Raw genomic sequence first — 12,761 nt, 5'->3', positions numbered from 1 at the left:
CAAAAAGTATGAAAAATGAAAGAGAAAAATCTGCTATATATATAGTATAATAACACCCCACCTATTTATTTTACTTCAGTTGTATTTACTGATGTGCTAATATTTATATAATAGGAATGTTTTGGTCATAATAAATATAATAATATATAATGTATACTGTATACACTTTTTTTCAGGACAAGCACATTTTCAATATTTCATTAACACTGTATTTTTAGGACAGCTACAACTAAGATGCATAATGGGAATGTTGATGATAACTGATAAATACCTCCTGTGTTTTAATGCATGACTTAATAATCATATCACAGCTAATTGAGTCGTCAGTGTCCTAATATGTAGTGGTTCAAAGCCCTTTCTAGTGCACAAGCTCACATTCACAATAATAATATTTTATAGGGAATAGGGAGCGGAAAATGATGAAATATAAGGGAGCGGAGCTGTGAAATATGTTTAGCTTATTTTAAACAAAGAAGCCTAATGTTTTTTGAATAATGGTTCTCTCTCACTTTCTAAATTCTTCCCACTCTCTCAATCATTCTTTCTTAGTTTGCGTTGTGGGTGGATGCGGTGATTTTTGTGTTCAGTCTGGAAGATGAGATCAGCTTTCAGACGGTCTACCACTATTATAGTCGTATGGCCAACTACCGCAACACAGCAGAGGTGCCCCTGGTGCTTGTGGGAACTCAGGGTGAGTGTAAAGTGTGGATATATCATATGACAGCAACTCACACTCAAAATTCAAGGCCATGTTAACCAGTGGCTTGGAAACAAATTTAGAAGAATACAGAAAGAGAAGAATACACAAATTCCTTACACGTTTCAGGGATTGTTGATCAGTTTAATTATTTTTACAATTCACAAACACATTAAGGTATGTCTGTGTGGGCGAGCGTTATTTATCAATCTTTTACATATGCACTGCTGTTGAAAATTTTGGGGTTGGTAATTTTTTTAATTTCTGTTTTTAGTCTGTAATGCTACCGAGACTGCATTTATTTGATATGAATAACTGTTTTCTATTTTAATATATTTTCAAATATAATTTATTCCTGTCATGGCACCGCTAAATTTTCAGCATCGTTACTCCGGTGTCACATGATCCTTAAGAAATCATTCTAATATTCGGAATTACTATTTTCGTGAAAACCATCATACATTTTCATCATTCTTTTATAGCATTATAAATGCCTTTACTGTCACTTCAATTTTATGCGAAAGTATTAATTTCTTAAAATCTGACTGTCCCCAGAATTTTGAACGCAGATATTTTTTTTAAAGAATATTAAATAATACAAGAAAAAAAAACCCCATAAAATTCATACTACTTGTGTTTTCGTTATATGATCACTAGGGGGTGCCACACTCTAATTAATGGAAGATTAGAGCTAAAGCCCATCTACTTGTTCCTTTGTTCACAAGTCCACAAGTTTTTTTTTGTTGTTGATAAATTTGAAGCCTCTCTCATTTGATGTAATGATTTTTTAAACACATTAATTATTTGGACCATTTATAGTTTCAAATTTCTTTGTCCCGTCCTGACCATTTCACAGATGCAATCAGTGCAGCTAACCCTCGTGTCATCGATGACACCCGCGCCCGCAAACTGTCCAACGACCTGAAGAGGTGCACATATTATGAGACCTGTGCTACCTATGGCCTCAACGTGGAGCGCGTCTTCCAGGATGGTGAGTCTTTTCGTACTGTCCTAAATAGTTAAAAGTGTACCCTTTAAATTTTTGCCTTAACAAAGTTGTGTTTAAACACCTAAACAAACACAAGGTCATTAGTGGAGGTTTAAATCTAGCATTCTTTCTAGATGTGTCAACTGTATGTCACCTCTATCAGATTAGATTCATTGCAGTACCGGTCATAAGAGTGCATGCTTGGATAACTGTTACTTTTGCATTATGTGGGTTACAGCATAAAGAGCAGGAGGCAGAAAGTGCAAGGTGACTTTGCTGTTGAATAGCCGACCCAATCTGACTTAATCAGCTCTTAATTACAGGCTAAATGCCCCATCTCGCCTTGCGTGGCTCTGTGAGGTATAAAGATAGCCGTGTTGTTCTGTGTGCTGGACTTTGCTAGGACACTTTGAGAAGTAAGATTTCAAGAGCTTCATTAACCGTTGTAGTGTTGCGTACTTGCTGTTAAAATCAGTAAAACACTAAAATCTAGGAGAGATAGAGTGAGGATGGAGTTGTAAGCAGCCTTTGAGACCTGTTCTCCACTAGGGGGCACAAGATGGTAAGAAACGGGGCTCATTTCTGAAGATTTTATTATTTGAAAAAGGATTGGAGGTCTTATGGATATTTTCCCTTGTTGGAAAATTGTGTTTGTAGTTGTTTTGACAGATGTGCCATTTGAGCTATGTTTATTATCAAACTGTGAGGTTTAGCAAGACATTTATATTTATGTTCCTGGGAAATGCTTTGTGGCTTAAATATCTTTCAAGTGTTTTCGGGTGCATATTGTGTTAACTGCTAGTACCATAAAGTTATAATACACATGTGCAGTAAAAAAAAAGTGCATTGAAATCCCACTAAAACCCCAAGAAATGAATTCCCTTTTGATGTATCATCACTATAGCTAGCCAGCAAAGTGTTACTTTATAACAAATTCACCACATTAAACAGTAAACTGTTTCCCGTGTTATGAATGAATATTGAAAGTTTGGGGTCAGTAAGTTTATTTATTTATATATTTTGAAAAAGAAGAAGAAGAATAAAGTGACATTTTTACACACACACATATATATATAATTTTTTATTTTTTTTTCATCAAATAAAGCATGCATATCCATAATAAAACGTGCCTCACACTGCTCTGGGTTATATGACAGATAACAGAAGTGAGAGAAAAGTGTTTATTACATTTGGAACATGGATAGTTTTCTTCCAAAAACACATGGGTTCGCTACAGAAGGCCTTTATTCATCCCCCGGAGCTGTCTGCAGCACGTTTTATTATGGATGCGCACACTTTATTTGATGACTTGTGGACTGTTCAACCGCAACACCCAACTTTTAATATAACTCTGACTGGATTCATCTGAAAGAAGAAAGTCATATACACTTAGGATGCCTCGAGGGTGCGTAAAACACAGTCCAATTTTCATTTTTGGGTAAACTAACCCTTTAAACATTCAGTGCTCCATATTTGAGAAAAGGGTTTAGCGATTTCTAATTATTAATTATATAATCAGTGTCTATGGTGGTTATTGCCGTGATCGGACATGATGTTGTGGCGCTATCTTGCAGTCCGTAATGATTTTACGTTAGCAACTTCAGCGATTTTTTGCAAACATTTCTTTCAATAACACGACCGTAAATATGAACTCACGATTGAATGTAACATAAAACAAATGATTAATTCATTAAAATCTTTATTAATGCCAAAAATGCTTACATTTATGTGCCTTTTTGTTCGCTCGGGCAGCCACGTTTTATGCTGAGGTAATTCGTACCCCTTCGTTTGAAGTGTGGTCCGGAAAAATCTTCATTTGAAGGGCTATCTGGCCCTTCCCCTTACCCCTACCCCTCCAACCAAAAGAGAATCAAGACACCCCTACCCGTTCACGTGGAAGGGGAAGGGCTAAGGGGTAGAAATGGGATTGGGCCTTACACTCTAAACGCTCTGCTATTATCTTCTTAATTATTACACTGTTGGCTGCAGCCAAGACCGTTGTAATTTAAGTTTGTTCAGAGACTTATAATCCATTGTGTGTGTGTGTGTGTGTGTGTGTGTGTGTGAAAAGAGTGGGTGCATGTCTGTATGATGGCCAAGCTCATCAGTAGCACTAAATGAGAGCAAAAAAAGGCTAAATTCCTGATCATTACTGACGCTGTCTCCTCACATTTCTCATTTCATTATCCTCAATTAATCATGCATTCTAATTATCCACTGTAGTGGAATTTATTGATGAGTACCAAAATGATTATTTTAATGTTTTGTGTTGCATTGATAGCATAGCAACCGCCCAGAGGTGTGTGTGTGTGTGCGCAGACGCATTTTGTTGGCCTGATATGGGCCTATTTTTGCATCAGAGCAATGCATGAGTTTTCATTACTCCACATGTGCCCATCATTAAAGAGTTTTAATCTTTGGCTCATTGTAGATTTATAGGCTCTGTATGATTTTGTGAGAGAACTGGACAATAGCAGTTGATATTTATGTTGATCATCTCAAAGTAGAAACTGATCTTAAGTCTGTTTGGCTCCATAATCATATGACACATGAACAATGTAATTTTAGTATTTACATCAGAAAGAGAAAAAAATCCAATCTGACTTTGTTCAAATATATATTACATATGTATTTTACAACAGAATACAGCTCTTTACCAGAAAGGTGTGCATTTAGCAAAAGGGCAATGCTGCAAAAATATTTATAATATCAAATAAAAATAAATAATAATTTTCATAGATGGTCTTTTGTTCATTTTTTTATTTCTAAAAATATTTGTGTGTCATTCTAGTATTTAAATTAGAGAGAGGTAATATGATATAATAAAAAATTATTTACAACATAACATAATAATATGACAATATAATGTAGATGTTTTATCAAAAATGTGTGCATTTTGCAAAAGAGCTACGTTGGAATAAAATTATAAAAATATATATATATATATATATATATATATATATATATATATATATATAAATACATTATGTATAAATACATTATATATATATATATATATATATATATATATATATATATATATATATATATATATATATATATATATATATATAAATATAAATTCATGGTTGTTTTCATGCTTTGTTAGTTTTCTCGATTGATTTGAGAGATTCAGTGGAGTATTAATGAAAGTGCAGTTTATCAGGAAAATAGATTTTTTTTTTTTTTTAAAGCATGATGCCCATTGATTTACAATGCAGTTTTATGCATGTTTGATCACCCTGGTTTACTTTCTGTCACAATCAGTTATTACTCTCTCAAATTCATAATTCCTAATGGGACAAAAGTCTATATATATACAAGTTTGCTCATGTTTAAGAACAGCGCTCTGGCTCCTCATGGCCTTTTGCCTCTAATAAATGATAATTGTCTTTGGTTGAGCATTCAGTAAAATAATGACCTGAGTTGCCATAAATCAAATAATGCAGACGAGCGAGTTGCATTGCTTTCCCAGAATCACAGAGATGCCAACACGCAAATAACAAGAACATTAACCATTAAAAATAATTGGTGCAGTAGTTATCTGCATTAGATTTATGTAACAAAGTGTTTACGAGATGGCTAGTTTGGCAGTTTATTTGGACAGGGTCAGCTGAAGGTTTACCCCAGTAGGTCATGTGTCTGTGTGTATTTCCATGCATTTTGTGCTTTCTGTTTGTGCCTACTGTTTAAATAGAGTCCACAGCTCTGAGAGTGCTTGTGGACGTGGCTGTGTGTGTATTTCTACGCCTGCAGAGTGTGTGAATGTGTTTGTCAGGGGTTCTTCGGTAGAGGTGAGGGGTCCTGACAGCTCCCCAGCCTGCGTCCATCAGCGTGCTAATTTAATTATCCTAATTACCCCCCTCCCCATTCTTCCCCACACGCTAGCTGCCTTGTCACAATGTCAGAGTGAGGATGTACAGCTTTGTTAGCGTACACTAACATCTAACGAGGTCTGCTGTGCACTTCCCCTCTCTCTTTCTTAAAATCTCTCTATTTATATCAGTATCTCTTTCATGGACCCCTATGGTTTGACTATTACTTTGATGTAAAATGGTTGTGTTTCATGTGAATGCGAGTCTGTGTTTACACAAGTGTGTCTTGTATAGCAGGTCTAATTACTGAACTGTAAGTGCAGGAGCTGTTTGACCTTTATACAAGATTCCTGGCAGGTGGCTCATCTGCCCCACTCTCCTCCATACACTGCTGCTAACCGCTCTGACAGCAGCCTAATAAACCTACCTGTGTCTTTGTATAGTCCCACTTACCTGTTCTGTCCGTCCATACTTTGCACAATGTAGTGTCTTTTTCTCTTTCCTCATTTCTCTCTGGGGGTCAAGAATAAAGGTCAGTCTGTTGTATCAGCTCAGCGTTTAGAAGAGAGGTCACAACCTGTGTTGCGGAGTCGGGGGTCCAAGTCTTTGTTCAGCAGGGTTCTCTGTTCTGTTGACCTCGACAAATATAATTGAGTGAATAAATAAACACAGCTACATGGGCAGTAAATCAGAGCGAGGTCATGACAGTGGATTATTAGTGCAAACTGATGATCATCTGGTAGTACAAATCAACAGATATGTGCATAAATCATAATGGGAATGATATGTGTCTGTGTGTGTGTGTGTGTGTGTGTGTGTGTGTGTGTATGTGTGTATGTGTGTATATATATACATATCATCAGAACAAAATGTTCACTTCAGGGAAAATAAAATTTAATTTGCTCTGTGTTGGCTATGCTTCTGCTTCTTCTGTCTGTGGTGTTCAGGCCACCTGCCATAAATCTGATCAAACGGGAAATGTTTCCGGCAGGATAAATGGCTGCCTCTCACAGGGGAGCCAAGATTGATAGTCAAAGTTAAATTGTATTAGCTGTGCAGTTTAAATATTTAACCCAGTCTTATCATAACTGCTCTCAACACTTAAAGTAAAATACAGCAGGGGTGTCTGGAGAGGGATCTGTGGACATATATCTCTCAACACCTCCATGCTCTTGCAGTGCTATTGTCCAATAATACTTTAATGGCTTGACTTATTACGATTGGTCATTATAAAGCTCTCTAAAAGATTCTGGGTGATAACGGAGTCACTGATAAGTGTTTTCATGAAGGCCACTGTGGGTTTGCGAGCTGCATTGCTATTAACGTAAGGATCAGTGACACAACGCTTATTTTTTGTACAGATCTATTGATGTAAATTCTTATCTGTCCATAAATGTAACATGCACTCAATGACTTGAATACAGTGTTTCTATGTCGAGCATATTTTTAATTTCTGAATTAAAATTATTTTTTTATATTTTTTGAGCGGCATAAAGTAAAAAAAAAAAAAAAAAAAAATGTCAGGGTGACTGCAACTGCCCAGATATCACAATGAAGGAAAAAAGTCTCATTAAAATAATAAAAGAAAAAGAGAGAGAGAAAAAAAGTCATGCAGTGTGACCTATAGTCTGGTGCAACCAACATGCAGAAATGTAATAAAACACACACAAAAAGAAATTATATAATTAAGAGAACCCCTGCAGACCCTCACACATGTGAAAAATATATTTTTCCCCCATTTTTTTTTTAGTTAGGTTGAAGCATGTCATGTTTTTACGACTCCCCAAAAATATTATATAATTCATTATATTTGTACAAGAAAAGCTTTTACCTTAAAAAAAACATACTGTGATTGGTTTGAAATTATTAAGATCTGTATTCACCCATTCAATGTGAAAGAAAATTACTTTAATTAAAATCTTTTTTTAATTTTTTTTTTTTTTTGATTACACCATGACTGGTTTCATTACATTTAAACTTTCCCTGAAAATGCTATAAAGGTTTTTCCAAACCATTTAAAATCTACATAAATAAAAAGATTGCATTTCTGAGAACTTGTTTTAATCTAGATTTTTTTTCTCTATTGTGGACACTCGTATTTGTCATCGCCCCTTAACAGTTTTCGTCAGTGCTATTGCTGCTTCTCTTTACTCTCTTTCCTTTCAATTGAGAGGAGATGCTCGTTTATGATTATAATTAGCCGATTAGCATGGTAGCGTGTCACGACGAGTCTAAATAAACACAGCTGCACGGCGTTCCTGTCAGAGCGGCAGATGGGACAGGGAGAGCATGTGAGTATTGCGTTGAGAGAATATTTTAGCAGAGTAGCATGGCGTTTGCCCTTGGACAGTGCTCTCTCACCTGAAGGTAAATGTTTATGACGGAATCATCATTAAAACTCAGACGTTTAATAGGTCCAATTAAAACATTGACTTCATTTACAGCGGGATGAGAGCCGGCCCTATTTATTGGGAGCTGGAGTAATTGAGTTCTGGGCACTTGGACCGTTAACTCCCTCCTGCCTCCTGAGAGCCACTTCAGTTTAAAGGATTGAGGAAGTTTCTGAACACTAGAGGGCAGATGTTTGCGACTCAAGGGAAAACGAATCTAAACACTATTATGTTTAGAGGAGTGTTTAATCAGCGAATTTCAATTTTGCATTGACAGTTCACAACTTAAGAGTTACTGTTAAGTTCTGAGAGGGAATAAAAAGCCACTTTCTACTCTTCTCTCCCCCGCGTGTGTCTGTTTTAAGGGATTTATGAGTTAAAGAATGAGCTCTTCTCCGTAAGCTTCTCTTCACATGATGAGATCAATGTCGTTAGCCGCGAGATGATGAAGCGGTAGAACATCTCTCCGCGGGCCGGGAGCAGATTGCCACAAGCGCCGTCAACCGATCGATAACGGCAGAGGCGAGCGATTGACTGACGCCGCCCTTTTCCTGGCGCGGGCAGAGCATCGAGGGAAAAGAGAAATGGATGAGGGAGGGAAAATGTTGAAATAATGGGCCTTGGAGGCTTTGAGAGCAGGGTGAGTGCCTGCCTGTGGAGGAGAGTGATGGGCGAATTAGGGTCAGCCTGGGTTAGCGATTCTATATACACTCTTATGAGGGGTAATGAAGGGACTACTTTACCTGACTGACTACAGACTGAACCGAGGTTGCGTGTAGGTCTTTCTCTATAATACATACATTTCCCCTGACCTTTTCCATTTCTTTGTAATTTCAGTGGCTCAGAAAATAGTTGCGACCCGGAAGAAACAGCAGCTGTCAATCGGACCCTGTAAGTCACTGCCCAATTCTCCAAGCCACTCCTCCGTCTGCGCAGCGCCTGTGTCTGCCGTGCATATCAGCCAGGTAAGTTTGAAACACTTAAAACCTGAAAAAAAAATAGTAATCTTCTTCCGCATGGCTCGGTCCTAATTGATTTCTCATTAGCAGTGTACAAGTGAGCCTGTGTTTGTGCAGACAAGCTTAGAGAGGCTTAGAGAAGCTCAGGAAAACAGGAGGCTTGTGGCGTTTTTTTGTAACATGAGATTATTTTCTTACTTTTGTATGTGATTCTTGCTTTGTGTGCGTATTACAGACCAGTAATGGTGGGGGCAGTTTGAGCGATTACTCCTCTTCCGTACCCTCCACTCCCAGTACCAGTCAGAAGGAACTGCGTATCGATGTCCCCCAAACCGCCAACACCCCTACGCCCGTCCGTAAACAGTCCAAACGACGTTCCAACCTCTTTACGGTCAGTCTGCTCCCTGTTGGACATATAGACATGATTGTAATTGTTAATTGGTGCATTAATGTTAAAATTAAAATTATCACAGTAACAGCAGTCAGTATAAAGGAGTTTCTTACTTATCATACCTAATGAATACAACAGCAAAAAAAAAAAAATAATATTTGAAAAATCTCTCTCTATATATTTATTTATTTTTTTACACACTATCATTCAGAAGTTTGGAGTCAGTATTTTTTATTTTTTTTTATTCTACTGAGTGCATTACATTGATTACAAAAAAAGAGCTTATGTTTAAAAAATGTACATTACAAATACACACTTTGGCAACACTTTATAATAAGGTTCATTAGTTAATTGCTTTATTTAACATGAACTTAGCATGAACAATACTTCTACAGCATTTATTAGTTCATGTTAATTTCAACATTTACTAATGCATTATTAAAATCAAAAGTTGTGCTTGTTAACATTAGTTAACACACTGTGAATTAACATGAACTAACACCGAGCAACTGTATTTTCATTAACTAACATTAACAAAGAATAATAAATACTGTATGTATATTATATACATAATAAGAAGAAGAAATGTTTCTTGAGAACCAAATCAGAATAGTAGAATGATTCCTCAAGAACCACATGACACTAAAGACAGGAGTAATGTTACAATTACATTTTAAAGAATGGTTCTAATAATGTTTGTCAGCATTACTGTTTTTAAAGTATTTTCTCAAACTTTTGAATGAAAGTGTAATATAAATATATTGGTGATGCCAGCATCTTCTGATGAGAACTTAAAAAAAAAAAAAAAAAAAAAGTCTTGCACAAAAGTCTTTGTGTGAGTACATGTGTATGTATATATACTGTATATGAATGTATGTATGCATGTGTGTACAGTATGTGTATATATATATATATGTGTATATATATATATATGTATATATATATATATATAGAGAGAGAGAGAGAGGGAGAGAGAGAGAGAGAGAGATAAAGACTGTTGTTATTCTGGCCTTGTATGCTCCTTAGTAGTGCAGATGTACCACATGTCTTGCTTTCAAGAAGTTGTGGGGGTGGGGTCACGTCAAGGTCAAGATCACCCCTCCTATACCCCCTTGACTTCTGAAGTCATGTGTGTGCCCTGCACTCCAAACTGGATCTAGTCTGAAGTCAGGCTCAATTAGCAGCTAGCTCGCCTTTGACTAAAATGATGTCTTCTCCCCCACAGTCTCGGAAGGGAAGCGAACCAGACAGGGAGAAGAAAGGGTTGGATGGCCGCGCAGACAGCATTGGAAGTGGCCGTGCTATCCCAATTAAACAGGTAGGGTCTGGCCGGCCGTCTGGACTGGTATAATTGGAGTCCAGCAGTGGTGTATTGTGGACGAAGGGCTTCAGATCAGTACTCAGACCCACGCAAAGCCCGTTTGATGCCATCTCCTTGATTAACAGTGAAAGCACGCACTTGACATCAATTAGAGCCAGGCTCTCCCGTGTGCTGAAATGAGATCATTAGGATAAGAAGTGGGAAGGGATTTTTCTCTCCTCAACCCCATCTCAATCTCCCACCTTCTTTTTCCCTGTCAAAAGAGGGGATAGAAAAAGCTAAGAGGACCCTAATGAAGTGCAGTCTACCAATCTGCATACAGGCCCATATTTCCCCATCAGCCCTCCCTGAAAAGCTTGGATCGGGTCATGAATAAGTGGTGTATGTGGGGAGAGGGGGAATGAAAAGCAGAATGTGATGTGAAGAAGACCCCTTCCATTGCTTTGTGGGAGAGATTGTTTGACTTGGCCTTAATTTGTCACAAACAAGAGTGCGTAGTGAGAGAGTAAAGGAAGTGCTAGCTAGCGTGGGGGGGGGGGGGGTAGAGATCATTCTCAGCGCATCTCAGCTGGAGTGAAAGAATCAGGTAATTAGCGGCACTAATCATGCCCCCTCATGTCAGCGCCATGGCCTTGTTTGTAATTTTCTAATGAACAAATTGCATCTCTGATTAAAGCTGCCTTTAAGTGAGATCTGTGTTTATTAGCGTGCCACAGTGGAGCAGCGCTTCTGTCCACAATACAGCTCAGCTGGCGTTCAAGAGTGAAGCTGTAGACCTTTTGGATGTGCGGGCTGCGTTTGGAAACTGCTGGGTTCGCATTGAGAGGCTCCATAGGAGGCAAAGAAATTTATACAAGACACCCGGGCAACAAAACGGCAGTGTAACTGGCCCTCTTTTCTGCAAATTAGATGTTGGAGAATACATTGCATCTTCGTTGGCATGTATGTGGCATCGTAATGTTGAATTACCTGCTTAGTATTATCATAATACAAATGTCAATTAATTAATTTTATATATATATAAAATGCAGCTATTCTATGATTCTGAAATTTTTTGTATTCAAATAAATTTCAGTATTTTTGAGGGCATGAAGTTAAAAATGTCAGGATGATATTACTGTCCTGATATTATAAGAAGAAAAAGAAGAAAAAAATAATTAAAATAATGCTGTTCTTGGAAAGAAAAAAGTAGTTTGGAATAATATTAGATTATTTCTTAAAAAAAAAAAAAAAAAACATTTTAACAAAACTGCTCATAATATTCTAAAAGAAAAAAATTGTAACATGCATGAAATAAACATTAAATAACATCATAGAGGACCCTCATGCCTTAAGATATTTCCACTCACATGTATGTACTGTTCAAATTTTTTTTATATACTGTACTTGCATATAAAAGGATTTAAGGATGCATTAAATTGATCAAAAGTGAGAGTAAAGAAATTTACAATGTTACAAAAGATTTGTATTTCAAATAATTGCTGCTCTTTCGAACTTTCTTATGATCAAAGAATTCTGACAATAATATATAACGGTTTACACACAAAATATTTTGAAAAGGCAATGTGTTTGAGGTGTAAGGAAAATGTTACTATATGAAATATACTTAATATGAAATTATGTTAACATTCACACAGTAATGAAAATGTTTTTCAAAACCATATGAAACTAACATGAATACAAAGAGTACATTTCAAGAACTTGGCTAGTGTTTTAAAATAGATTTTTAAAAGATTTTCTTTTATATGTCATACAGAAGACTGTATGACGTCATTTTCTGTATGCATATAAACTTAAGTCTACAATTTCTACTTTGTTTACTTGAGAAAAAAGACATTTAATTTATGACACAATTGTTGTCAGATAGCTGTTTTGTAAGGTAGAAACAATCTTGACAGCTCTTTTGGAGATTTTGGCCTTTTCAAGCAGATGTATGCCTATTGTTACCCACATGGAAAATAGAGCTGCCCAGGAGCATTACCAAGATGGCTGCTGAGTGAATTGTCTGAAAGGGATTTTGGAGGTACTTTTTTGAGGCACACAAGCCATTGCTAATGCTGCCAGCAGTGATCTCTCACCTCCTGCGGCTCTATTTGCATAAATCCTGTTAAAGTCAGTGGCGGTTAATGAAGAAGAAATGAGGCTGGCCCGGCTACAGCGGTGCTGAGAGCAGGGCACAGCGCTAGTGGCAGATGGGAAG

The 12,761-nt window shown here is 36.9% G+C and overlaps 1 protein-coding gene across 5 annotated transcripts in view; it reads left to right on the top strand.

The window, feature by feature from the left end:
- Positions 1 to 12,761, top strand: part of LOC109096555 (arf-GAP with GTPase, ANK repeat and PH domain-containing protein 1) — a 190,059-nt gene that overhangs the window by 113,204 nt on the left and 64,094 nt on the right. For all 5 annotated transcript variants that reach the window (XM_042758027.1, XM_042758028.1, XM_042758026.1 and 2 more), the window contains 5 exons: positions 550 to 691; positions 1,554 to 1,688; positions 8,728 to 8,855; positions 9,085 to 9,240; positions 10,466 to 10,558. In XM_042758027.1, the coding sequence (XP_042613961.1) occupies positions 550 to 691; positions 1,554 to 1,688; positions 8,728 to 8,855; positions 9,085 to 9,240; positions 10,466 to 10,558 (654 nt within the window). The remainder of the gene's footprint in view (positions 1 to 549; positions 692 to 1,553; positions 1,689 to 8,727; positions 8,856 to 9,084; positions 9,241 to 10,465; positions 10,559 to 12,761) is intronic.

The sequence above is a fragment of the Cyprinus carpio genome, chromosome A6, assembly GCF_018340385.1.
Source record: "Cyprinus carpio isolate SPL01 chromosome A6, ASM1834038v1, whole genome shotgun sequence".
NCBI classification, from domain to species: Eukaryota; Metazoa; Chordata; class Actinopteri; order Cypriniformes; family Cyprinidae; genus Cyprinus; species Cyprinus carpio.
This window is presented reverse-complemented; position numbering and strand designations above follow the sequence as displayed.